Source organism: Pithys albifrons, chromosome 4 (genome assembly GCF_047495875.1).
Source record: "Pithys albifrons albifrons isolate INPA30051 chromosome 4, PitAlb_v1, whole genome shotgun sequence".
In the NCBI taxonomy this organism is placed as follows: Eukaryota; Metazoa; Chordata; class Aves; order Passeriformes; family Thamnophilidae; genus Pithys; species Pithys albifrons.
Genome location: NC_092461.1, coordinates 39750660 through 39778644, shown reverse-complemented (window position 1 = coordinate 39778644; position 27985 = coordinate 39750660). Strand labels below are relative to the sequence as shown.

At 43.5% G+C, this 27985-nt stretch overlaps 3 protein-coding genes across 8 annotated transcripts; 2 read left to right on the top strand and 1 right to left on the bottom strand.

Annotated features, from left to right (window-relative positions):
• Positions 1-309: 309 nt before the first annotated feature.
• RNF139 (ring finger protein 139) lies at positions 310-7652 on the top strand. Its single transcript, XM_071553870.1, is given in 3 exon segments — positions 310-648; positions 5356-7132; positions 7134-7652. Coding segments are annotated over 3 exon segments (1989 nt in total). The 5' UTR covers positions 310-467; the 3' UTR covers positions 7165-7652.
• Positions 7579-24623, bottom strand: TATDN1 (TatD DNase domain containing 1). Of its 6 annotated transcripts, none has more exons than XM_071553872.1 (12): positions 24123-24623; positions 22492-22557; positions 21855-21904; positions 19702-19765; positions 18344-18487; positions 18203-18245; positions 14758-14843; positions 14608-14648; positions 12559-12635; positions 11810-11880; positions 10805-10931; positions 7579-7888 (listed from the first exon to the last, which is right to left on the bottom strand). In XM_071553872.1, the coding sequence occupies exons 1-12, from the start codon at positions 24142-24144 to the stop codon at positions 7819-7821; spliced, it is 861 nt and encodes a 286-aa protein (XP_071409973.1). In that variant the 5' UTR covers positions 24145-24623; the 3' UTR covers positions 7579-7818. The 6 variants fall into 6 exon arrangements, with proteins under 6 accessions (XP_071409973.1, XP_071409972.1, XP_071409975.1 ...); XM_071553871.1 differs by lacking the exon at positions 7579-7888 and adding an exon at positions 7935-8182 and having other exon boundaries at positions 24123-24217; XM_071553874.1 differs by lacking the exons at positions 7579-7888; positions 24123-24623 and adding exons at positions 7935-8182; positions 24037-24111.
• NDUFB9 (NADH:ubiquinone oxidoreductase subunit B9) lies at positions 23999-27770 on the top strand. Its single transcript, XM_071553878.1, is given in 5 exon segments — positions 23999-24240; positions 24242-24334; positions 24459-24651; positions 26443-26556; positions 27534-27770. Coding segments are annotated over 5 exon segments (648 nt in total). The 5' UTR covers positions 23999-24124; the 3' UTR covers positions 27666-27770.
• Positions 27771-27985: the final 215 nt, after the last annotated feature.

The window sequence follows — 27985 nt, the reverse complement described above, 5'->3', positions numbered from 1 at the left end:
CAGGCATTGTAATGGCCTGCCCAGAGAGGTGGTGGATTCACCATCCCTGGAGGTTTTTAAACTGGGATTTGGACGTGGCACTGAGTGCCATGATCTGGTAAAAGGACTGGAGTTGGACCAAGGGTTGGGCTTGATGATCTCGGCGGTCTTTTCCAACCCAATCGATTCTATGTTTCTATGAAGGCCTGGACTGGCTTTGGTGCCACGGTGCGCCTGCCGCGGAGGTTCCTGGCCAAGGGCCAGGCCCGGGACGCTCCCACCACTCTCTCACCCTGCAGGATCCCGCATGCGCGGCCCCGCCCCCGGCGCGCGCAGGAACATGGAGGCGGCGGCGGCGCGGGGGGCCCGGGCGGGCGCGGGGCGGTAGCGGCTCCGGCCGCCCTCCCTCCCTCTTTCCCTCCCTTCCTCCCGCCCCCTCCGCTCCTCCGGCGGCGGAGAGGCGGCCCGCCTGCCCCGCCGCGCAGGGCATGGCGTCGCCGGGCCCTCCGCGGCTGCCCCGGCTGCGGCTGGGCCCGCGGCTGCGGGCCGGACTGGAGGTCGCGCTGCGGGTGCCGAGCCTGTTCCTCATCGACGCCATCTTCAACTCGGCGCCGCTGCCCGCCGGCTCCCTGAGCGCCGCGCTGCTGGCCGCACTGCTGCGGCTGCTGGGTGAGACACCTTCCCTCCTTCCCTCCCTCCCTCTCTCTCTCCCGCCGCTGCCGAGGGACACGGGCCGGGCCCGCCGGCCCCGCTCAGCCCCGGCCTGGCTCCCTCAACCTCGGCCCGGCCCTCGCCTCCCCTGACCCCCTCCTGCCGCCCCCGAGCCCCTGCTCGGCCGCCCGGGCTGACTCCTCACCTCGCCCGCTCCTGCCCCGCTCCGTGGCCGCTTCCCCACCCCATCCATCCCCGTCCCGCGGCTCCCTCACCTCGTCCCGACCCCGGGACCTGGCGGGGGTCGGAGCTGGGACAGCCCTCCTCCGAGGGCTTCCTCGGCGGAAAACACGTGACTTCGTGGGTATAGGGTTTTCTCGTGGTTTTGGGTTTTTTTAACACTTTGGATAGTGTGATGTCTTCCTGAAATACGGCGTTAAATCCTTATTTTGGCAACAGCAGTTCAGAAATGCCGGGAATTTGGTTCCCGAAGGAAAGAGAAGCCTCTTGAAACTTGCCAGTGGTTATTTTTAGGCTTTTTTTCCTCCCCTGGGATGAAGGATGAAAATCACTGGTGTAATAACTGGGTGATACGGTTTTCGGTTTTCTTATCTTGGGTTCTTACGTAGCCTCGGCTCGGTGGGAACTCCGCTCCGTGAGCTGCTGTGACACTCTGGTGTCACATCTTGGAGCTGCTGCTCCTGAGGCAGGGAGGAAAGGATAACACAGCAGGTTGGGCTCGTTTGCTTTATCATTATTTTTTGAAGGCTGAATACAGGTTGATTTTATGTTTTATTTGACGTTTATAGTAGAAGAAAAACAGGAAGGAAATAGGTGGTATGGCTGTTGGGGCAGGAGGCAGAGAAGAGGCATGGAAGAGGCGGAGGGGAAGAAGTGAAGGATAGCCGATATAGCAAGGCAGCAGGTGAGAGGAGAGCAAAGGAGAAGGGAACAAAACAGCATTTTATTTGGGGGTTAATGTTTATTATACCAAAGCTGCTACTTTGGTAAAGGGTCTCAGGGCAGTCGCTGCTCATGTGGGAAGGCCCTGACTTGCCTCCTTCACCTGCCATGGACAGCTCTGGGGTGGGCAGCAGGGGTTCTTCCTCCCTGCTCTCCATTTCCTTGACCCTTTGTTCCATGCTTATGGAATTGCTAAGAGAGCTTCCCACTGATAATTCCTTTAAAAAAATTAAATTGCAGTGCAGCCAACTTAATTTTAGGAGTCCTTCATTGTATAGTGCAGACACTGTGGGAAGTGCCTTGAAATTAATCCCACCCACATATATGAGAGTGGTGGATGTGTTATTTGATGATCTCTCTTAAGTGTGTGATACTGGGATTAACAGATTAAGGCGCCTCTGGGGATTGCATTTATATGATCACCTTTTGGGAAAGGGCTGGGAGAAGTGAGTAATTTTTGCCTTCTGCAAAAAAGCTTTGGGAATGCTTTATGTAAAGAAACGTACCTTGTAAATTGAGACAAGTGGTCTGTGGTTCTTGGCTGTCCAAAATTGAAGAAAGATTAAAATGTAACTACTTAAAGATGATATTAAGACCTTCCATGTGGTTCAGACAATAGAGTGCTTTTGCATCTATTTTTAACTCATATGAATTTACAGATTGCAGCATTGGGGTTTTGCTGCTGTTAAGAAATTGAAATAGTTATTTTGGATTGTTCTGTATTTAAATAGTGGGAAAGTTCTCCTTTTAGTTACCATTTGAAGGTGTTGAAATACTGATCCAAATTTTTCCTGTACCACAATACTGTTTAGCACAGGATAAATGCACAATTTGCCCTCCAGATACTAAGATTGGAGTTCTGGAGAAATTGATGGCTTTTGGGGGTGATGTGATGCAGTTCTGAAATATTCTGGGAGTACAGTTCTTCAGGAATGGTAATATAATAGAGATCTGCGTGGCAGGATTCCTTGGTCTGATTCGTCCATCGCTTATTTTCTGCCCAAGTACATAGATAGACCACAGAGCCAAATTCTACAACTGGAGTGCGTTTTTCTTTAGTCTTTTTCATTAATCTTGCTTTGTCCCCAACACAATGTTTACCTTTCCTATCTTTGTAGGGGTTTAAGTATGTTGATTGCAGCAGAAGCAGCACCCGCAGGAGTGACTTCCCTCAGACAGCAGCCCCTCCTCAGCCAGGACAGAGTTGTGAGAGGAGTACTATAAATACACTGTAGAAAGATGTGGAAGTAAATAGAATGACTGGAGCTAGGGAAGAATAATTTGGCATTTTGATATGATTGAAATGCTCATGGGTAAAGGTAATAGCACCCTGCAAGTGACTGAAAGTCAACCATAGGTAGTGGGCTGCCATAAAGATACTGCCATAAGTACACGAGGTGTGGTTTGGTTCAGTGCTGTGTTTGGAGGCCAAACTGGGACAGTTGGTGGTGGGGTGACACAGAGGGGCAGTGAAGATGAGCAGCAATATATGCAGAAACATGAGGCAAACATTATTAAAGGAGGAACTGCAGCATTTCCTAGCAAAGGGAAAATAGGAAAAGATTTACTGCTTGGTGAACACTTTGCAGGGCAGGGCAAGTCTTGTGTCACGATGGACTAAGTGACATAAGTGCAGGTGAGGGAGAGCAGTGTGCACTTCCCTTCTGAGATCTGAGTTGCCTCTTACGGTCTTGTGAGGCTCCTTTGTGGGAGTCTTGACTTTTCCCAAGTGTTAACAGAGAAATGCTTTAGTCCCTCTTCAGAGGAACTGGTAGACTGAGCTTCTCTATTGTCTTGCACGTGAAATACCAGTGGTTTAAGATGACCTGTAGTATCTAAAGACAGGCCTGTTACTGCCACTGCAAGGCACAGAAACAGGTTTTGTTAAGGCGTGTTTCAGTGCACTCTGCTCAGTGCAAAATGCATCTCCTTTGGCTCAAATGATCAGAATTACATAAATAATGACCTTGTACAGGCATGTGAGCTTTTTCCATGACTTCTGAGAAAAGACAAAGGCTATGAACTTGTCAGCAGTGTTGGCTTTCCCAAAGGTGTTTGTGGTGGTTAAATATAACAAGGCAATGAAACTGTCAAACTTATTTTGAAAAAAGTGCTGCATGGAACCAATACTCAACTTTTCCTGGAGGAACTGAGATACCATACAAGGTGGTGTCTGCAAAATGTCAGTCCACTTCACAAGGTTACCAGGTTAATGATTAGTTAAGGAGAATGTTTTTATATCAGTCAGTGCTGCTGGCAAGGAATCCTGTTAACTTGTATTAATGACTTTATTTGTAGTCTGCCTTTTGCTGTTGATTAATGTTGACCCTCTCCCTTCTTAAGCCTCCAGCCTGTGGGGATTTTTTTTGTTGTTTGGGTGTTGGTGTATGTTACTGTTTCTCTTTATAAAAGCAGTGGCCACACTACTGGTGGCATCAAATGCTGCTTCTTGGCAAAGTTTTCATTCCCATCATCAAGATACTATGGCTTAAAATATTTTTAAACACTTGATTATGGCGGATTTACATCTAAAATGTAGTAGTCAGAAAACACTGATGCTATCCTGCAGCAAAAAGAGGATTATTTGTGATTTCATTAGTTTTAGTATAGAGATTGAAAGCAACTTACAATCAAATGTTAAGTTGTAGAGATCGAAATATCTCCAAACTGCTTTGGATGAGAAAGTGTTGCATAGAGTGGAAGCTGGCAAAGAAATCCAAAAGAAAGGCAGTGTTTCCTGAAGCAGAAAATGTTTAAGGAAGTGATCTAGTGATAAGTGCTATTTAACACCTCTTAAGGCAGAGCCCTTACCTGTGTCGTACAGAGTGATGAAATCCCTAAGCTACACCACATAAGTTTGCTTGCAGGGACATGTAACCCCCAGGTACTGGAGTTTCTCTGACAGGATTTCTCATAGGAAGGCACAGACTTCCCAGTCATGGTCAGGATGTGTTCACGGTCAGTATGTGGGAGAGATTAGGGAACAGGAATTTCAAGGTCTAAATCTGACTTCTGACAAGACAGACAAGTTTGCATTGGCAGAGAGGCACTTCTGGATTCTGTGTACAAAGCTCTGTACTGTGGAAGGTCTTCCCCCCATGCAACTTTCGTTTCAGGATGCCTTACCAGAAATGAAAGCAAACCGAAGGGAAATGGAAGATGAGGGCCTTCCCCCCAGCAAACTACAGCAATTTTTCACTATTTTCCCACTAAAGGGTTCAGCTAAACTGTTTTGGCCACTTATCTTCAGTACTCCAGCTAGGACAGCTGTAGTTGAGTGCCTTGCTCAAGTGAATCAGGGGACTTAGTGAATTTTGCTCATTTATTCTTTATTAACTTTGCATATAAAGGTGATGCCATATCTCCTTGGGTTTTAGGGTTTTTTTGTTTGTTTGGGGTTTGGGGGTTTCTTTGGTTGGTTGGTTGGTTGTTTTTGCAGCTTAACTACCCTTAGAATTCAAGACTAAGGCTGAAAAGCTGGGAGTTTGTCACTGCTCTAGTGTGAAACTGCAGATGAACTTCACAGTAATTGTGACAGAGCTTGCAGTGGCTTTGCATCACAGCTGTAGTGCACAGATGTTAAATGCAGAGATTAACTCGACCTCTGGCCTGTTCTCTGAAAAAGGCAACATTGGTAATGCAAAATTACAAGTGACTAATAGGGGAGTGATACATTAAATATATGTATCTCCAAAGGCTAAATAGGTTAAAATCTCTTGCTGAATTTCTGCTGAGAACTAAATTATTTCAATCTGATTTTAGGTGTCTTTGTATCCAGTGTTGTTCTGGTCTTACAACAGCAAGCACTTTTCAAGTTCTATATGATCGCCTCGGCGTTCCTGCTGGCTGCAACCTCAGTGCTGGTGAATTACTACGCTGCTTTGCACATCAACTTCTACAGTGCCTCCTACACAGCCGCATTCGGAATTCAGCTCTTCCCACATAAAGGACCTTCGCTATGGATGGCACTTTCCATCCTTCAGCTTACCTTTGGAATTGGATATGTTACATTGCTAAACATGCAGTCCATATACTCTCAGCTTATCATCCTGGATATACTGATTCCTGTAATTGGCTTGGTTGTTGAATTACCTTTAAATGTCCGGCAAGTACTAGTTTTTATTTCAGGCCTAGTTCTGACACTAAATACCACAGCCATTTTAGTTACAAAAATCAAGTGGTTTTATTACTCGGTACGATACGTTTATCTGCTGGTGAGGCACATGTATCGTATTTATGGATTACAGCTACTGATGGAAGATACATGGAAAAGGATTCGGTTTCCAGCTGTACTGCGTGTCTTCTGGCTAACAAGACTTACAGCACAGGCTGTGGTATTAACATATGTCGTAAAGATGGCTGAAAATAATATGGAAGAAAAGTACTTCTTGATATCGTGGGATAACTGTTGGGAACTGATTTGCAGCCTGATCATAAGTGGGTGTGACTCTACTTTAACTGTGCTGGGCATGAGTGCCGTCATTTCCTCGATAGCCCATTATTTGGGACTTGGTATCCTGGCCTTCATTGGATCAACGGATGAGGATGACAAAAGGCTTGGGTTTGTAGCGCCTGTCTTGTTTTTCATTCTGGCTCTGCAGACTGGTTTAAGTGGCCTGAAACCAGAAGAACGGTTAGTTCGCCTGAGTCGAAATATGTGCCTTTTGCTGACCGCTGTCCTGCATTTTATCCATGGAATGACAGACCCTGTGCTGATGTCTCTCAGTGCCTCCCATGTGTCATCATTTCGCAGACACTTTCCTGTACTGTTTGTCTCTGCTTGCCTTTTCATCCTTCCAGTTCTGCTCAGTTACATCCTCTGGCATCACTATGCACTAAATACTTGGCTTTTTGCAGTCACAGCATTCTGTGTAGAGCTTTGCCTAAAAGTAATAGTTTCTATTACTGTTTATATATTGTTTATGATTGATGGCTACTATAATGTGCTGTGGGAAAAACTTGATGATTATGTCTATTACGTTCGCTCAACTGGCAATATTATTGAGTTTATATTTGGAGTCATCATGTTTGGAAATGGAGCTTACACAATGGTTTTTGAATCGGGAAGCAAGATTCGTGCTTGTATGATGTGTCTACACGCTTATTTCAACATCTACTTGCAAGCAAAGAACGGCTGGAAGACTTTTATAAATCGCAGGACTGCTGTTAAGAAAATAAACTCACTTCCAGAGGTGAAAGGCAGTCGGTTACATGAAATAGACGATGTGTGTGCAATCTGCTACCACGAGTTCACCACCTCCGCGCGCATCACTCCGTGCAACCATTACTTCCATGCACTTTGTCTTCGGAAGTGGCTGTACATTCAGGACACGTGCCCAATGTGCCATCAGAAAGTGTATATTGAGGACAAAGAAAATGCCAATATCTCTAACAACAACGGGTTTGTAGCACCAAATGAAAATCCTGTACGGGTTGCAGAAGAAGCTGCTGATGCTGAAAATGAATTAAATGAAGATAATGACAGTTCTGATAGTGATGAGGAAGACGGCGACCATATGGCACAGCACTTGAATGAGACTTAATGTTGATTCTGACTCTCTTGGTGATTAAGGTGTCCTTTACTAAGCCATGAGGTATTTAAGATTGAATTCAACAGAATAAAAGTATCACTTTGTAGTTATTGTACTTAAGCACAACGGCAGTATCTCAATGTTGAGTCTGTGAATGGTGGTTGTTTACTGTGGTGTGTGCTACTGTAAATATACCTCTAATTTTTGCTGGTCTCTTTCATGACCACCTTAAAGTTATGTACATTATTGTACATGGAATAAAATGTTTTCACATTTTTAAGATGATTGGAAAAACACTCTTTAATTGATGTAGTGATAATGCTGTGCCAAAGACTGTATACCAGTAATCCCTGGTCACTGTCTTCTGGATGCAAATGAAAAATACTGGTGAAAACAGACTGTTCAGCGGGTCAAATAGGAAATGGAAAGCCTGAGCCAAAGCAGCTTTACTTACAAATTCAGTATTAGCAAAGCTTTATTGCAAAAAACTAGTGAGTTTGTTTTTAAAAAATAAAACAATTAAAAATTTAGGTTGGTAGACTTAATGTTACAGCATTTGCATATGTGGAACAAAAGATGACACTGCTGAGCTTTCTGGGGAAGGAGCGAAGTGCATGTCATGGATGTGTTGGACCCTTCTGAACTGCCAGCAGGGGCCTGGAGAGCTCAGCATGGGAATGCAGCGGCCTGGTGTTCATCCTGTAAGGCATCCAGGTGTGAACGGGAATTGCGGGCTTGGGCTGGCCTTGAAGGTGATCCTGAATCTTGACGAAAGGGGAACAGGGCTGAGAAACTGCACAGATGCAGATCACCTTTTCAAAAGCAGCTTTAATCTTGTACCATAAAAAAACCAAAAACCACTACAGATTGGCTTCCATTGATTAGGATTTGCAGGTATGATGATTTTTTTTGCAATATATTTACTGAAGCTATGATGAATAAACAAGAAAAACAACTATATACTTGGAAAGAAGACTTTAATAGTGTTGTTATAGAGAGTATTGGCCAACTCAAGTGGGTCATCTTCTCTTACTGCCGCCATTATTTCCAGTATTTGACTAAAAAAGAAAGATTGATATTAGAAGACTGAAACCCAGTACTGAATGTACTTCAGAATGCTGCCTGTGTGTGTACAAGTCACAAAGATTAACCTGGAATAAAAACCTACAGTAGGGCAGGGTGCTCAGATATGCAAATAGCTTCACTTTTAAGTCACTAACTGCCATTTCCCTTACACTGAATGCTGGTTGGTCACTGGTACAGATTCATCTTTGGTCTTTTGACTCTTGTTTGGAGGTAATTAAACAGCTTTCTGTTTCGAAGAAAGTGTCATTTTGTGGGTGTCTTTATCAATGGTCTTCATGTTTCAGACTAAAACTCATTAGCCTTTCAAGGCTAAAGCTGCACTATGAATAAACTGGTCTATGGCAAAGTTTAAATTCCAATTCCAGCCTTATCAGAGGGCAGAGCTGCCAAAGTAACTTACTCCTACTTCCCTGTTCTCTGGCTGAATTGTGAGCAATGGTCAGGTATTTGCAGGAAATGCTAAATAAGCAATTTCAAAAGGCCCGTGGTCTTCATACAAGCCAGGAAAGGGAGGCAAAAGAAATGGGATGGTTACTATTAACCACGCCACAGCCTTTTCTCTGCACTTATTTTCTTGATTTTGTGTCAATCATTCTTGAAAAAAGGAATATACTGTACAATTCCTAAGAGGTGTCATACTTTAATTGTTCTAGTAGTAGAACAGAACTTCATACTGAAGAGTAAGAACCTCAAGCTTGTTGGGGTTTGGTGGTTCCTGGATCTTGCCTCTAAACTGATGCAATAGCTAAACTTTTTGATAAGGAAGACAGAATAGAAAAAGTTGCTCTTAATTACTACTGTAATGCAAATATTTTCCTAGAGGTAGAACTAGCCAAACAGCTTTTTGATTTAAAGGGCTGTTAGAGATGAGATGGGCCTACACAAGAGTAAGTAACAAATGCCAAAGAACGTCACCCTTGAAAGCTCATGGTGGGGCTTTAAGTATCTCTTCTCACTTGCATGCAATGAATGCCATGTGTTAGTGTAATGCTATTATGTGGAACTGCTGAAGGAGAAAAAAAAAGCTTTTTGTGGCTAAAATTTTTAAAAAATAGCTTCCAAGGGGAATAGTGCAGTTCTAAAAATATATATATGAAGCAGAAATATCACCATCAAAATTGAAAGGTGTCCAGCACCAGCAAATAAAGACAAATGGAAAATTCCTCCAGCCAGCTAAGATGTATTAGACAGTATATGTAGCCTAAACATTAAATTTACTTTGTGGCCTGAGTAACTTTCCCTCACACCAGATTATGCTACTTGAGAAGTCACAAAATATCAATTCTCAGTTACCATTCTTCATTTTTCTGTAAGAGGTTCTCATGTTACTAATTTATAAGTAGTAGGGCTTATAACAAATGTTTAAGGGATGGTAATTTCGACATAAGGTTCAACCAAACAAGAACTGGTTTTATAAAAGAAAGCAAAAGCCAAACCACAGCATTTGTGTACCAATCTAGGACAGAGTGTGCATTTCCAGTTCTGGGGTTTCTGAAATACTCTGTAAGCTACAACTGAGGCAGCAGACAAAGCTGTGGAGGTGTTGTTAACACACAGGCTTGCTAAAATAGTAACAGTAGAGGTCTCTGCTTGGGATGAGAAAACTTTTCAGTTGATCCCTTTCCTCACTTCAAAATCATGGGCTGACCCTAGAAAGTCTTAAAATACTAAAGGACCCTTCCATGCTGATGTGTGCACTTCACAATTAAAACATAAAATCGATTTCAAAGAGTATTGCACTTAGGACCTAATTGCACAAAATATATCTGGGCACTAAGAGATGTCACCATGTAAGCTTAAACTGCTTTCAGCATCACCAGCATCACCATCTTCACATCTCCCAAAAAGCAGCAGAATTCCTTTCAGTTCTCAAATAAACTTGTTTTAGAGACCTTGTTGAATACCTAGATCCTTAGTACTACCCTGTGCAGTATTTCAAAAGCTGGATTGAAACAGGGAATTCTGAAGATTCAGGCATTTCACCTATCAGTGCTATTTACTGCACTTACCTAAACATTTCCACTAAACAATGATTCATTTTCCTGCTGTCCCCATCTCTGTGAGGAACAGTGTGAAAAGGAGGCACAAAATGCATTTCTCTACTTTATCTGTAAGCCCCTGGAGTTTTCTTTTGCCACTCTCTGTGTGTTGGCTGCTGTCAGTCATACCTAAACTTCACAGGATCAAAGTCTTCATTGAAGCACAGCAGTAGAGGGAAGAAACGGTGCTGACCAAATTGTGTTGTGACATTTCACGTTGTGACAGTTCATGCCACAGGCCCTGTGACAGGAGCAGAGGCCCAGGCACTGCTGATGCCTCAGCATGGTCCCCTCTCGGGACTGTCCCTTGAGCCCCACGGCTGGATCAGTTTTTAAAATTACATGAACAACTGAATGAAGTGAATATTCAAGTCAAGGGATTTTACCGGGTTTAACCTCTTGTACAATGTATCAGCCTATAAAGCAAAACCTTGCACAAGTTTCAGTACATTTAGAATTAATTTCTATTTACTACATTACTAGTGAACTGATTCTTTTCTATTTTTTTATGTGAGATTTGAAGTATTTTAAATAATAGTACAGTAGGACACTTACATTATATGGCAGGGTTCATTTCTGTCCTTCAAGCAGTGCCCTTTTTCCCACTTCTTTTTTGTAGGAAATGTAGTTTTAATATATTTTGATCCAGCGTGAGTATTTTTCACTCCACACCAAGGTGCATCTAGTTCATTTGAAGAAAAAAAGAGTATGCAGTTGTTTGATGATAGCATGAGATAGTTACATCAACTACTTCTACAGACAAATGTTCTTGCAATCTTCTAGCAGTGACTTCCAATTCAAAATGAAATTTAGGAGATTTGGGTAATTCAGCATCTTCACAATCCTTGGATTTTTATACCTTTACCTTTAGGATTATACATTTGAAAAAATCAGCAATACTACACAGTACCTAACACTAATTTTCTCTGACATGATAAAGATAGCCAGATACACTGCATGCATTCCACAGACACTTCCTATATAACAGATCTGATTGTGCAAATAAACTTAAGGATTTAGGCAGTTTGTGGTTTTCCTTTCTCAGATTCAGAAATTAAAATAACTGCCAGTTATTAATAATTGAAATGAACATGAAAAAGGAAAACGTGGCATCCCTAGTTAGTCCATTAAAATGACTGCTTGTTGGGCTGAGGGGAATTCAAGCATTCTTCCACTTATTCCATTTAAAGAGCAGTTGTTTCCACATGCAGCTATTGCTTCCAGAGGCAGACTCGTTGCCATGGCCCTGTGCTTTTACATTTATTTAAAAGATATTCAAGCAGGACTCTGATGCATTTAAAAATCCAGGCTTGTCAATTTGTCCTTTTCGTCTTCCTCTGCAATGTCAGGAACTGACACAGCAGCTTATTCCTACCAGCAGAGGGCTGAAAAGGAGTGTTTTCTGGAGCCTGTAAACTGATTTCCCAAGTGGAGAAACAGCCAGTCCTTTTCCTACTTGGAAGTCCTGAGGTCTTAATTCTGCCTTATCTTTGCTGTACCATCATATCTGATTGCCCAGTAGCGATTGAGTCATAAACTGATCAAGACAGAAAATCTTACCAGTCTCTATCATCAAGCGTTCACTGGGAATTGATTTCAGTGTTTCCAAGTTGGCTTCTGTTTTCAGTGAACTAGAAAATAAACAGTTGGGTTAAGAAAATAAGTGTATAAAAGTAATTACTTTGCTTTTTGAAATGTTCTGTAGCAAAGGCACCTTCCTAAATAATTCTGTTAATGAATTAGATTTGCTTTGGTTTTTAACAATGCTGCCTGTAAATTCAAACTTTGCCAAAAATAGCAAATTTTGAGTTACTGGAAGAATCCATCTCAGGTGAGTAAGCTGCAGAACAACCCCTGCCTGGATGCCCGTGCTGGCCGGTGACAGCCCTGGTGCCTCCCCAGGCGGTGCTGGCTGGCGTCCGGCCAGGGGACTGCTGAGAACTCCGGCTGCCTAACCAGGAGATGCAGCACTCGGGTTACATTTGCGTTACTGCTGCCTTGGACATGGCAGCTTAAAATCAGGGTAATTTTTAAAGACGCCTCAAAAGGGCTCCTCCACATCAACAACCTATTTATTTACAAACAAGGATTGACCTGAGGGTAGTAGAGTGGGCCTAACACCAGATTAGCTCACTGAGCTGCAAGGTAAGAACTTTTTTGGCTAACAGACAAATGAGAGCAATTCTATATCAGTCAGATGATTAAGAGTCTAGTGAGCTTTGAAAACTTGACCTCACTGTTTAAAAGAAAGCAATGAGTTCACTACAGCTGCCATTTTAAAGCAGTTGCATTTCTTGTAAAGAACTTACCAGCCATTTATTCCAATATAAAGATCCAAATCTATCAGAGCTGCTGCTTGTTCCTTTGTGCCATCAAAAGAATGTACCTAGGACATACATAAATAAGGATAAACAGGTATATTCAAATAGAAATGTACTTTTATTAAAATTCCAATATTTTAAAACTTTGTATTAGTTTTTATGTTCAACAAATACCTTTGACAGTATGCATTACACATCAGTACAAACATAAAGATGGGATATGACTCAGCTGATTCTGAATTTGGGCAACGTTCAGGCTGAAGTCACCTGAATACTACACTAGAAGTGGTGACCAAGCTTTATTAGTGATAAATATGGGTAGAAAAGGCCCATCCAGTGATACTCTTTTGGCCCATGAACTTCTGTAGCTGGGAGATCATGCTCAGGAAATCATCCTGTCCATGCTGAGTTTTTACATTCTTTATTCACTATTCCCTACAGGGCACTGTCAGGGCCGGTGTTTTGTTCTCCACAGAGTTAAGTCCACTGGAACAAGACTGTTTGGTCATTCCAGGGCATCAAGATGAAAATCACAAGGAGGGTCACAAGTTACAAACAGTGTAATGTATCTGGGACTGCAGCTTCCCAGCCTGAGTAGAACAGAGACTGCTCTGCTTCCCCGTGGTGTGAGTGGGACAGGCAGCTGCAGAGCATTCCTGCTCATTTCTCCCCTGGTTACAGGCCATGCAGAAAAAAAATAAAGGCAGGAAGGAAGGAGAGACTTTACAGCATTATAGAAGAGTGGAACATGCAAAGTACTGAGCATGGGCAAGGGGTTTGTGGTAACAAAGGGCAAACCTGGGGACTGAGACATTCTTGTAGGAGGTGTGGTCTGATGTTAGGATAGGATAATTCAAGCATTTATTACTTCTGGAAAACCTGGCCAGAATGGAAACCTGAAAGAGCACTGCTGGACTTCCTTAACCACTTCAGCCAAAGCTTTTCCTGTTACTGAATTAAAATTCCTGTTTTGAATTAGAAAACATGATCTGAATATCTAAAGACATAATCCAAAGTTACATCTGGATCTAATTTAAAAGTGATGTCTAACATCAGCAGCAAATGTTTGAGGTTATGGCTTCCACTGGGAACATGCATCTAAATTATCTGTGGTCTGAATGCATTGCAGTTACAGACACTGACGAATTGGGAAAAGGCCAATGTCAATTATAAGGTGCTTAAACTGTCCTTCTGACAGGCCAAGAAAAACTGCTCACATCAGCTGCACAGCTTTTTCTCAGCCTATCTTCTTACCTTGCAAAAAATCCTGTCAAATAAGCAATGAAAATAAAAACACTAGAAGGTGATGCCAAAGGGGTTTTTGTTCTGATTTTCACATTTTGTAGATTTTAGGAGCACAGTAGTTGTAGATTTTTAGAGGGTTAATATTTCTAACAGTTTAAGTTTAATGCCTTTCTATCACTACCCCTGTCCCAGAACAGGGAGCTCAAATTCCTTTAGTTAATTAATCTTGTTGAGACTCCTTTCCAAGGTAAAGAGCTGAAGGATATCAGAAGGCCTACAGAATGAAACATAAACATAGGTCAGAGTGACCCAAAAGCCAGAACTGGATGAACTCCATGAGACCTTTGTGTGCCCGAGGAAGAAGAGTTGATGAAGACAGAGGGTCTTGACGACCCCAGACCCAATTCCAGGGGGTTGGACAGGGGTGGGACCGGGGCTGGACTGAGAAATGTGTAAAGCAATGTTTGGAGGGATCTTATTATAAAAGCCATAGAAACAAGAACTGGGGTACATGCATGTCATCCTGTATTCCTGTGGGCTGTAGGCCCTGTGTTATTAAAGGACCTTTACTTTTTATCTTACCCTACACTAACGTGGCTCGAAGTCCTGTTTTTGGGGGGAAGGATCATTCACGGCATCAAAGGGAATGGAAAACTTACTAATTAATAATAACTTAAGTCATGTAACAGGAAGGCCACACAGATTCCAAGACAAACAAGAAATTGCATGTTAGGCAACAATTTTCACACACATGCATGTAAAAATGAATGCTACACTGAAGTCCATACTTACCACCCCTCCTACAAATCTATCTCGGTTTCTTCTCATTATGTCTATGAAATAAAATAAATAAAAATGTAAGACAGCTTTATAACAGACAAAGGTGAAAGACTTTCATATTCAGAATTTGCTCTGAATATGAAATTCTCAAACAAAACCCACCTAAAAATTCAGCATGTGAGTTTCTACAGTGGAGAAACATGGGTAGTTGCATCTGCTCTGACAAGTCAAACTGTTTTTCAAAATACCTGTAAAATAAAAATCACCTTTAAACTGAAACTCTGTGTAAGAGAAAATAAAGACAAGTAAAAGAGCTTCTTCCAGGTTCTGTCCTACAGAACTAAAGACAGAATTAATGGATTTGCCATGCAAAAGCTCTTTCTTGTGCAAGGATTAAAAAGAAACCCTTTCCCGTGGTTTACTGCTGTAGCAGTGTCTGTGCTGGCAGACAGGTGAGTGGCCAAGAGCATCAGCACTGCAAGGTGCACAGTATGTGTACATGCTGAGCGTGTGCTCTTGGGTAATGCTGGTGCTGGAGTTCAGTTTTATTCATTTATTTTTAATGAAAGCGGAACTGACTGTTCTTTCCGCCAAGTTTTGAAATATCAGGAATGGGAGAGCGGGGATGACACGGAGACCACTATTTCAGGAAGGATTTGTGAACGCAGTGAGGGCGAGCGAGGGATCACTATTTCTAAAGCCTGAAACAGCCTAACCTGCATCAGAGCTGCTGCCCTGTAAGTAACAATCCATGAAGGGCAGCGTTTCCTCGCTTGGGGTGGAACAAATACCAGTATCAGACATCACACTTCTGCCTCATTCTACCTATTGCCTTCACCTGTTTTCCCTCCTCCTTTAAGAGCCTGCATCCTTTCCTTTTATTCCTCTACTCACACAGTTGCCTTTGAAGGAGCAGTGAGGCCCCACCCTACCAGGAGACCTTAAAATGTGGGCAGAGGGAAGGCAACAAGGTTCCCCAGTGCAGTTTCCAAAGGAAGCTAATTAGCACTGAACTAACCTGTGCTTGTCATCCGCATCTAGTTCTGCTCTGTGAGCAGTACCATTCAACGTCTCTGCTGCCACCAGGCATGCAAATCACCAGTGCTCAGGAAATACAGTAGAGGAGCTCAGGCCTGGCAGGAGGCCAGCAGGTGTGTAATTTGAAAGGTGACATTATCTGGATAAGGCAGAACAACAGCGCCCATCCCAACAGGCTGTAGCTCTATGCACATACTGGATTTCTTTAGGTGTTGCTGTTGAAAACAGTTCAGGACACTGGGGAATTCCCATCACCAGTTATCACACACATTACAAAGGCAAACTCCAGTGACCACATAGTGCTGTGCATAAGTCACATCAATCAAGAGAAAATGGCAGCAAACTATTAGTTTGATTTACATTTTCCTTAAAAAAACCCCAAACGAATAAATAAAAATGCAACTTGTGATTTCATTTTGTGCCGTTTTCACTGTATTCTGTGTATTACAGGTTATATTTCATGAATCAGTGTTATCTTCCTTGTTAATCAGTGCAAATCTTTGAAATAAAAGAGGTGAAACAAATGACCTGTCACCTTGAAAACCGACATGAAAATGAGAATGCATTACACCTACTTTCAATCTTCTTTGTCTAGACACTGTGCTTAGTTTAGCTCGTTTGACTAAACACAAATTAATTGCAACTCATGATTGCTCTTGCGGTTAAATAGCTACAATTGCTTGATTTTTAGTGTTTGCTTTTTTTTTTTAACAGAATAGTTGTTTCATATGGGAAAAAGGTTTGGAGACTGAGCTGCAAATAAGCCCCCTAAGTCACCTACTGGGCCAATTTCAATCTAATTTTGAGAAGGAAACTGGCCTTGAAAGCACAAAGGTCACTGCACCTACAAACTGAAAGACAACTCAAGCTGCTTCCATTCCTAGCAACATTGAAGCCCAACACATGTTGCTTCTTTGCCTATCAAAGAGAAAGGGAAGGTGAAGTTACTAAAGAGAAAAATAATAATAAAAATTAAAAAAAAAATCCTGGAAAAGCAAGAAGAAACCAGACATAAGGTGATCAGACTGATAACAAAATAATTCAGTAGGAAACTAAACCTGACTGGTTCCAGTGCTTAAGGAACAACCTTTTCATTTGGACACACAGACTGTCATTCAGCACATCCTATGTTGCTTCTAAAAAAGTTTTGAGAATGGAGAAAAATTCTGATAATAAAAAGTTCTTTGTAGTACTACAACAAAGGAATTTAATCTTTATTAGAGCCTCATCTTTATTATCTTTTATATCCAAGAAAAAGAATTGAAAATAATGTTCATTTTTTACAGGTGAAAATTATCCAAAAGAATACACAGCATAACTAACTAGAAAAATAATGATTAAATATCAAAACAGAGGTCATGCTCTGATATTGCCCCCTGGGAAACTGCCATACTGCTCTTCCATGAGGGAACTCTGCAGCTGCTTGCCAGCCATCCCTGTGATGCTCCACCTGGACTCCTGAGCAGCTGAAAACCAGTGTACTGCCTGCATGCACTTCACATTCCACCTCCCTTTGCTTAGTTCCCGCAGCAAGCCTGTCACCTCTTTCCTCAAAAGTCAAGTTTCAGTGCACCCAGCTAGAAGTCACTACAAGTCTTCAGCTGCAGTCCATTAGATATGGAAATGAGATACATAATTTTTCTCCCAATAACATCAAGGCAGTGAGGATCTTGAAATCTGATCCTCCTCCATCAGTGTTTCAGTTTGCCACATAAAACAATCAGGTTACACTCCAAGGTGTGCTTTGCTGAACTTCCTGTACACTGAACTCTACCAGGAAAAAAAGTCTCATCCTGTTGCTGAGTATTTCACTGTAGCATTATGAAGAAATTGACTCACCTCCTGCTAATTAGAAAAAATCACAACCAACCACTGCCCCCCAGTGACGAATCAGAACAGTAGCATGCAAGTGCAATTCATTAATCTCTCCTCTTATTTGAATTTACCACCTGTATCCTTCAGTGAGTTCCCTCTGTAGAGAAGTTCTGGATATAAGAACACAGGCTTGATTTTAGGGGCTGTGCTGTCTTCTTTCCATTCAGTGTCTATCCCACGTATGTTCCTTCAAAACACAGATATCTCCACCTCCTGGGATTACCTTTATCATTGGCTCTCAATTACCTGCTCCCAGCTAACACTTCCCTTACTAAAGCTCATTTGACCCCCACTACTGACCTAACCTTTTTGACAGTTCTGTTGTTCCCTTCCCCACACCCTTCATTCAACAACCTAATTCTTTTGCATGCCACAGTTGTGATTTTTCCTGTAACTCTCTGAAGAGTTCTTAACCATTAGCCAGAATGAACTTCTGTTACACCCAGAAATCCACAATTTCTCCTCAGTTTTACAGGAAGAGCCATGCTAAGTCAAGACCAGGGAGGCAGCAAACTTTAGCACAAAGCACTACTTAAATGTAAGCATATTTCTTTAAAATCCCATTCCTGCCAAAAAAACTCTGACCCAATCCTGCAAATTGTACAGTCTGTACCTGGCAAAATGTTATGTGCAAGATAGAAAACACTCCTGTAAATTGCTACAAGTCAATTCATAATCATCAAAAGTTTCTTACTTGAGTTGAGTGTCCTTTGGGCAAAATTCTAATCTATCAAAATCTATGAACAGAAAGAACAAAAAACCCATTCAGTATTTTAGGATTTTTTAGTATATATCTAGAAAAAAATAAATACTGAAATGCTAAGAGAACACTTACCTAGGCCACATTCTCCAACTGCTACCACCTTTGTCTTATTCTTTTCAATTAGATTTTTTAATTCAGATAAATATTGTTCAGGGCTACTCTGCTCAAATTCTCCACAGCGGGTAGGATGACAGCCAACTGTACTGTAAAACATGTCTGAAGCAAGAGAATATTAGGAGATTTTAAGGAGAAAAAAAAAAGAAACTTATCTAAAGTATAGACAATATCTGCATCTGGAGAAGGTTTTTTTATTGCTCACTCTTCTAACAGAAAAGTCCCTTTGAACATCTTTATCTTGATAATAACTATGAGACAGGTATTTTCTGCTTTAAAAATGTCAGACAGTATCTCCAGTGGGGGTGGTGTGTGTGTCTCTCTCTCTTCAGTACACATTCCTTACTGTACTCCAAAACTGCAACTGCTGTGGTGGAGCAGCCCCCAATAAATCATACAGTTGTTGAGGCTGGAAGAGACCTCTTGAGATAATTCAGAAACACACCTTGTTCAAAGTGCTGGTTATCCCAGCTCCAAGACCTGCAGAGGGCACATGATTTCCCCCACGTGCCACTACATAAACCGTTAGAGAATTTCCCAAGTCACATCTGCCTGATTTCCCAAGGATCTAATCTAGATCACCTTGCCAAAACTAATATTTTTGCTAAGTGCTTTTATGGAGAATGGAAAAGCATGGGGGAAAGGAAAAACCAGCTAAGGCCCTGATCAACTTGCCCTAACAATAAAGCCAGTCCTGCTTTGACGGAAGTGGCAAGAGGGACTGGGTTGGACCAAATTACCTCCTCAGGTTCATTCAAACTGAAATTATTTAATGTTTCTGCTAGTAAGTAAAAAACACCTTTAACATGTGCTTTAGTTCTAATACATATTTAAGTAATTAGTGGAATGAAATTTGCCTAAAGAGAAAAAGAGACATATTCCTTTCCACAGAAAAGAAGGACAAGCTAGGAGAACCATAAAAATACCTCTCTTGATCAAGCTGACCATGACTGATTGGGAAGTAAAAAACAAACAAAAAGCCAACAAACCCTATTTATGTCACATCATAGAAGCATTCTAGCTTATTTCTAGAACAGAGACTTGTATCAATTTTTTTATTCCAGAAATTACCTTTCATTTCTATTTTTATCTAGAAATAGAGATTGCAGGGAAGAATGATTCCTTCCAACATGAGGGATCTAAAGAGCAACACAAACTCATACACGATGCATTCATCCCATTCTGAAAGGTTAATTTCTCACTTTAATATGAGATTCTGGAAACACCTCTGAGACAGATCCTTTTCTACTCTTAATTCTGAGAGAAAAGCAGGTTGATTTTTGACTGACAACAACGTAAGTTAAAAGTGAAAGTACCATTTGTCTGTGCCAGCTGCAACGCCTCTTTACTATCTTCTAGACTCCCACCTGTAATCAAAAACTTGAAAGAAGAAAACTACTGTCAGTGTGTATGTTCTTTGAACATCAAACAGAATGTTTAAGAAAACACTCAGATACATGAAGAATCTTGACAGAGAACATCAGGAGACAATTACTAATATATATAACAAGATTTCATAAATCAGTAACAAACCTCAGCAGCCCTCAGGTGCTAGTCAATACTTGGTTTAGGAAAAAAAAGAGATTTTATACCTAGTGTATCTTCTATGCTAAGCATTCAAACCAATAAATGAATAAAATACTTACATTTGTAGGAATTTCATTAGATAATAACTCAAGAAACTGTATTTGCATTTAAGAAATGCTACTCAGAAACATTCTTCCTGTCTTTCAGGTGGTGAAAATAAAGAGTCCCAAACATGAGGAAATAAGCAGTTATGTCAAAAAACGAGTCTGTACCAGAGTTGAGATTACAATTTTAAGAATTTCCAGATCTGATTTTTTATTTTTACCTTAACCTCAAAGTTATTGCACCAGAATTGCTGCTTAAAGTGATCTTTTGAACGACCACTTGCCCTAAATCATGACTACGTTGCTTTTAGACAACTCTTATCCCTACAAATGCTGTACAGAAGACTCAGGGAGCACCAAGCTGGACATCCCTGCAGCACTCCATGACAGAGGGACACATCCCAACAGTACCCCAGAGAAATGTTAGGCTGAAAATGGTTCAGTGCATGTACAGCACAGGGCAAAACTTCACAAAATATTACTGTAAATCAGCAGGAAAACTGCCACTTATTTTCAGTGAGTGGTAAAAAGATTAAATAGCACTTACACAGCACATATAAAAGTGACCTTGATTCTGTGTTTGCTGCAGTGGGGTAACTGCTCCATCACTGGAGTTTTCTTTTTTTGTCTCCTAGTTCATTTCCCACTCTTTTCAGGTGAGTTTTTCAACAAACTCTCAAGATGCTCGTTCCTCTTCTAGAGGAGTCTTTATTTCTTAATTTCTAATCCATCAGCCTGACTAGTGCAACAGAACCGTTTCTGATAGTATGCATTGCATTCTATGTTAATTCACATTTTTGTCAACAATTAGTTTAGAGAGAGAGGGATGGGCAGGCTGGACTAAAAGAGTAACTTAAAACACTAATTTCAAGTTAAGAGTTACAAACCCTCTCCTAATGATGCTGGTTTAAGACATGCAAGCCAGTATTTACTAGCAGACATCCAGATGTCTCAACTCTAAGAGCTTATGGACACTCCCACCTCTTTTGCAGTTACCAATTTCATTCACAAACAGAAACATCTGAAGGATCTCAATCAGAAGAGTTTGTGAGCTTTGGTCTGCAGCAGTAACTGTTGATTCAGAATCACAGAATCATTAAGGTTGGAAAAGACCTCCAAAGTCATCAAATCCAACCTTGGTCCAATCCCCACCTGGTCAATTAAACCACAGCACTGAGTGCCACATCCAGTAATTTCTTGAACACCTCTAGGGACAGTAACTCCACTGCTTCCCTGGGCAGCCCATCCCAATGTTTAACAACCCTTTCTGTGAAGAAATTCTTCCTGATGTCCAACGTGAACCTCCCCTCGTGCATCTTTAGGTCATTTCTTTTGTCCTGTCACTTGTTGCCTGGAAGAAGAGGCCAATCCCCACCTGTCCACAACTCCTGTCAGGTTGCTGTGGAGAGCGATGAGGTCCCTCCTGAAACTCCTTCCCTCCCGGCTAAACACACCCAGCTCCCTCAGCCACTCCTCGTGGGACTGACCCTCTAAGGGTCGCACATGACACCAGAAGAAAGGAATGGTTGGCTGCTCATAATGCAAGTTACATGGAAAATAATGTCCCAGTTGATTGCAGCAGCTCAGAGATGAACAGCTTTCTGTTGCAACTGTACAAAATAAATTCTACATACACACCACCTATGATACCACTTAAATAATCTGTGCAGAGGAAGGACAATGCTCTGCAGAGAACACTTTTGTTTTGTGCTGTTGAAGGAAGTCACTGCGTTTTCCTTTGCAAGTCCCAGAAACATTTGCTTTGCTAGGAGAGCACTAAAAAACCAAATACTAGAAAGCATTTTCAAATATTAAAGCACTTTTATTTATGAAATTACCTTTTTCATGCCAACTTTGACTGCTCTCTCTATCACATCCAGAAGGTCATCTGCAAAAGTTCATACAAATGTCGTAAGTTGAACCCAAGGTTTTACAAAACTTAACTACTTTTCAACTTTCGTGCAGTCAGAATTCCAACCATTAAATCTTTAAATCATATTTGATTAATCTTTAGAAGACAGTAACAAAATGCAACAACTGAAGATACAATTTAAATACAGTAAGTTAATGGAACTTTTTCCACAGACTCTTTTTTACATCTACATTGAAAGGCCATGAGAGCAAAAAACCCACATTATAATTAGTAATTATGATTCAGCAATGCAATACTTGAGAGGCTACTGTTCATAATTCTCACATCAGTTTTCCCATGCAATTCTAACATAAACAGATCAGAAACTGTCTATTTCACTCCAGATGCAGAGTTACTTGCGTGACAGCTTAGCAGCAATTAAGAGAATGTATTTTGCTTAGGACATCTAACTTATTTTGTCACACTTTCTTCTTCAAGCCCTAGTAAATAAGCATCCAGTTCTTGAGGAGAAGAAAAGAAACTCTAACCTCATGTTCTGACATGAGAACGAGAATTTAGCAAGAGAATTCCTGCCTTTCAGCAGGTACAAAAAAAAAAATCACCTTGATGTTTTTGTGTTCCCCTGTAGATTCCTCTGAACATCGGATCTGTCAAGTTAATCCCAATATCTGGGGAAAAACAAAGTCAGAAATTAGAAGTTTTAGTCACTCTACATTTTACTCTGAGCATTAGTCAACTAGAGAAAACAATGGAAATCTTGGTTGCTCCTGACCAGCTCATTGATAGGCCATACAAAGGTTAAGCATAAGTTTACTTGTATAATTTGAGCACTCACTCCTTACTAGAAGTGACAGAAAAATTTTATTTTGGCCTCTGTGCAACTCCAGACTTCTATATTGGGCACACCCTCATAATCACCAGAGCACATAAGCATGTACTGTTTATTGCAAACAAATCTGAAAATACAAATTTATGCAAACAACCAGTAAGAGAAATTAAAAATGCAGCATCTCCCATACATCCTTTACACAGGCAGGGCAGGAGCCGCAGGATGCCTCCCAGCAGCCGCCTGCTCTCTCTCCTGCTGCCATCCCGGGGCCATCCCTCCCGGGAGCACTGACAGGACAGCGACGGGACACCGACCGGATCCCTGGAATGCCGGGACCGGCTGGAGCTGCCCCAGCCCAGCCCTCCTTTATTCGGCTCTCACGGCGTTCCCAGCGCGGCAGCCCCGGGGCCAAGGCCCAAAGCAGCGGCTCCAGAACAGCCGCCCCTGAGCTGGCAGAGCCGGGGATCCCAGCGAGGATTCCAGTGGGGAGGGACATTTTTCGAGGAGGTGTTAGGATGCTTAGCCACACGTAGAACTTCAATATTAACCAACCATTTGAAGTTATTTACACGCTTCCTGTTGAATTTCCTACTAACCTTTTCATCCAAGCCCGTTCCATACAACCCGAACAACCGCGACTGCCGCGCCAAGGCGGGGCAGGGCAGGGGCGGCCGAACTCCCCGGGCTGGGAGAGCAGCAGCCGCAGTGCCCGGGCACGGCCAGACCGGCCCCGGCACGGCCAGACCGGCCCGCGCACGGCCAGACCGGCCCCGGCACGGCACAGCCCGGCCCCGGCACGGCACAGCCCGGCCCCGGCACGGCCAGACCGGCCCAGGCATGTCCAGACCGGCCCAGGCATGGCATAGCCCGGCCCCGGCACGGCCAGACCGGCCCCGGCACGGCATAGCCCGGCCCCGGCACGGCACAGCCCGGTCCCGGCACGGCACAGCCCGGACCCGGCACGGCACAGCCCGGACCCGGCACGGCACAGCCCGGACCCGGCACGGCATAGCCCGGACCCGGCACGGACAGACCGGCCCAAGCACAGACCGGCCCAGGCACGGACAGACCGGCCCAAGCACGGACAGACCGGCCCAAGCACGGACAGACCGGCCCAAGCACGGACAGACCGGCCCAAGCACGGACAGACCGGCCCAGGCGCCGCTCGGGGCTGCACGGCCGCGGCAGCCTGGCCAGGGCCACCACGGGGAACGAGCCCTGGATGAGAGGCCGGGGCGGGAGGGGACTAGCCCTGGATGAGGGGCAGGGACGAGCCCTAGCACAGCGCATCCCAAACCCCCACCCGCTGCACGCGGACCCTCACGGAGCGGCGGCCCCTCAGTTCGGCCCCGGGCGAGGAGCGGAGTGTCTGCGCTGGGGACGCGGGGACGGACCCTCCCTCACCGATGAAGGCGGTGCGGCTCATGGCGGTCCCGGGGGCGCTCCCGCGGCTCGCGGCGGTCCCGGGGGCGCTCCCGCGGCTCCCGGCATGCCCCGCGCGCAGGGCCCGGCGCAGAGGGCTGGGCCGCCATGGCCGCGTACCTGACACACCAGCAAAAGGTGCTGCGCCTGTATAAGAAGTCCCTGCGACACCTCGAGTCCTGGTGCATCCACCGGTGAGCGCGGCGGGCGCGGGGGGTCCGTCCGCTCCCTGTCGGAGCGGGGCCGCGCAGCTCCGCGCCCGGCTGGGCCCGGGATGGGGGTGTTTTCCTCCGCACTGTGTGTGACCTCTGCCCGCAGGGACAAGTACCGCTACTTCGCCGTCCTCCTAAGGGAGCGCTTCGATAAGAACAAGGATGTGAAGGACATGGTGAAAGCCACCGAGCTGCTGAGGGCAGGCGAGGAGGAGTTCTGGGCCAACCAGCACCCGCAGCCCTACATCTTCGCGGACTCGCCCGGGGGCACCGCCTACGAGAGATACGAGTGCTACAAGGTGAGGGGCTGTGGGGCTGAACTGCGTGCTCTGCTCCGCTGTAAGTACTGTAAGGGAGCAGCCACCGGGCCGCAGCTCGGCTCGGCTGCCCCGCTCTGCTGATCCTTCAAGGTGGAATTTGTTCATCTGTCCGAACACCGCTGGTTGTGTTCGGTTTGGTTTGGGTTTTGGGTTTTTTTCTGGCATAATCATCTTGCCCTTTTGCCCAGTGGGATGTGCCCCGCGGTGGGTCAGGCAGGCCCAGGGAACAGGCCCAGGGAAAGGGCTGGAGGGGGGCTGTGGGAGGGAACAGGCGGAGGAAGCTGTGCCTGGGAACAGCCCTGGTTTCTCTGCCCCGGGCAGGGGGACACCTTGGCTGCTCGGGGACCTCCCTTCACTCAGTCCCACCCAAATTCTTCCGGCATTTTCAGTAATGGTACCAGTTAATCATTTCCCTGGATACGCTGCAGTGTGAGATGTGGGTTTGTGCGCCGCTGTGTGACAGGAGCTGTGCCTGAAAATAGAACCCTTATTTTTAGGCTCTGAAGCACTTCCACAGGCTTTGACCATCTAGATATTCTATCTCAGAGCAAAGAAACAGGTTTCATAGGTAAAAACACAGCTTTTGCTTTCTTGGCATCAGCTTTTTAATGCAATACAAGAAGTTAATACCAACCTGAATTTGAAAAAAGTGCTGGCACAAAATTGGATTTCATCAGATCTTTATAGATAAAAAGCCACGTGAAAGGAAAAATATGATGTAGATTTATCAGAGGCAGAAGAAACATATGAGTGAAAAGGGAAGAGAAGGACTTACACTTATGCCAAGGTTAAGGGCCTTAGCAGTAATTGAGAGTGAGAAAGAATCTGGACAGAAAAAGGCCTGTTGAGCAATAGAGGGTCAAGATTACTTTTCATACAGAAATGAAAACTAGATTATACTCTCTTTTCTTTGCCCTGTTTGCTCAGCTAAAACTGTTAACAAAATGGCACCACAAGGATTTAGCTGGTTATATCAGTGACTTCATTGTGGGTGCTGCTACAAAATGTAATTTTCGGATCTTGGGCTGTTTGGTGGTTTTAATTGTAGTTTGGTGTGTGTGGATATTTTTTCACGATAGCAGCTCTGCTGTTTCTGTTCACTCAGAGGTTTACTCAGTGACGGGAATCACAGCAGGAAACTGAAAGTGTAAATGTCACTATAAAAATGATGGTACTGGAGCAACTTCTGATTTTCTTCTTCAAAGAGCTTGGGCTTTGATGGGATTTTGGGTTTGCTTTTTCTTAATCAATGATGTAAACATGTAGTGATACACTGCTACAGAATTTTAAATTTTGATTTTTTTCATTGTGTGAATGTCTTAGAGGTCAGACCATTATGGAGATTTTAAAGGCCTAAGAAACTGCTTGGGGTTTAGTCGGTGTAGACAGGCAGAAATGAGCTGTAATGTTGTGTCTTTCTCAAGTAAAGTAAATCAGTAGTTGTAGAGGAGGATCTCTCAAAGCTGTTGCCTTTGGGAAAAGGAAGGAAATGAGATCTTCTCTTCCACTGGAAGGAATTATTTTGAGAACTGAGATGACCTGGGACCTATTTTGGGGTGCTGTGATGTCTTACCAGTCCTGACCTCTGCCATGCACCTTGAGACTTAAGGAATCAGGACCTTTTAAAGGGTGTCTTTATATAGTACTTCAAAATGGATAAAAACCCAGGAAGAAATACTGGCTTCAGTGATTCCATTTCCTTCTATATGTGTGTACTAGATGAGATTCCATATATAAAATAATATATAAAATTTTATTTCTCTGTAACAGGTTCCTGAATGGGCCTTGGATTTCTGGCATCCTTCTGAGAAGGCGATGTATCCCGATTACTTTGCCAAACGAGAGCAATGGAAGAAGCTGCAGCGGGAAAGCTGGGAAAAAGAGGTCAGTGCTTTCTCTATCCAAAGTCTTTTTAGCACACAGGCATTTTGTGTGGCACAAAGATGTTCCTGGAAAAATTACTGAATGCCCACTGCAGTGGCTCTGCTGTACAAGAACCTTTGTCAATGTGAAACACTGACCTGACCTAAAATACTTACACAGAGATCTGGGAGTTGCAGCTTCTGAAAGGCTGTGAAGGGAATTTGAAATTAAAGCTGGACCTGCAGTTGTGTTTGAGTTAGTGACGGCCTTTGTAGTGTTTTTTTTTAAAAAAAGGAAAAAACAAAGCCAAAACTCCAAGGTGGAATGAGAGGAGATTAACAACCAGAAAACTCTTCTGCTGCTGCTGTGGAGCTCTGACATGTTCTGATTGCACCTTGGCCATCACACATTGCTCATCAGCTGGGAATTGAGACTAATTTCTGGCCATCCTAAACTTAAAGAGTCAGTTGGAAAAAAGTGAATGTTCTTACAGTTCTTTGAGTAATTTGTATTGAAACAGTTGGATTTTATGGAGTGAGGCACTCCAGAATTAGCACAGGGGCAGCCAGCACTTGTGCTGCTTCAAGAAACGTGTGCTGAAAGCGTGTGAGGGTCTCTTGGTGGTGTGTGGGAAGAGAGATCTATGGACTGCAGGTGAAGTTGTTCCAGACAGGTATCTGTAGGTATCTGGCAGCTTCCAAAGCAGCAGGAGAACTCAGCCTGTTTAATGTAGCAATAGTGGACATGCGTTACGTGGAAATAATGACCTTTTAAGTAAACTTTCTCTTCTAAGTCACTTCTTCCCCCTAGAAATTCCTTCTTAATTAGGGAGTATGAGCCTACAATGATTACTGAGTGAGTGGAAGTGGATGTTGGGAAACATGAATCCTGCCTGTCACTCAAATGGGGGCTGGTTTTGCTCACTGCCTGGGCATGGAAAGCCACGTTATGGGGATGTGTGTTAATGTGCTGAAGCTATTTTATCTCTTGTCTTACAGATTAAGCAGTTGGAGGAAGAAACTCCACCAGATGGTCCAAAAACTGAAGCTTTGCCTCCAGCTCGTAAGGAAGGGCACCTGCCCCCGCTGTGGTGGCAATATGTCACGCGGCCCCGGGAAATGCCCATGTAAAAGCACGTCAGGCCTGTCTGCTATAAGCAGTTCACGTGTCAGTGACCTTGTGCTTCTCTAATACCGAATAAAGCCAAATAAAGTAACAAAGGTGTTTTTCCTGCACACTGCTCTTCTCTAGCACACTCACACTTCACTGCCAGTTTGTGCAGTGACTCTTCCATGTGTGCCATGTACCTGAAATGTCCCTGAATGCAGGTCAGCCTGTGGAGAAATCCTGGTGGGACACTGACAGCAGAGACAGTTCTATTGCATATTTCAGAGTTAGAAAATTCAACTAAGACTGAAAAAAATTGCCACATGAAACTCATCTTCTCGAA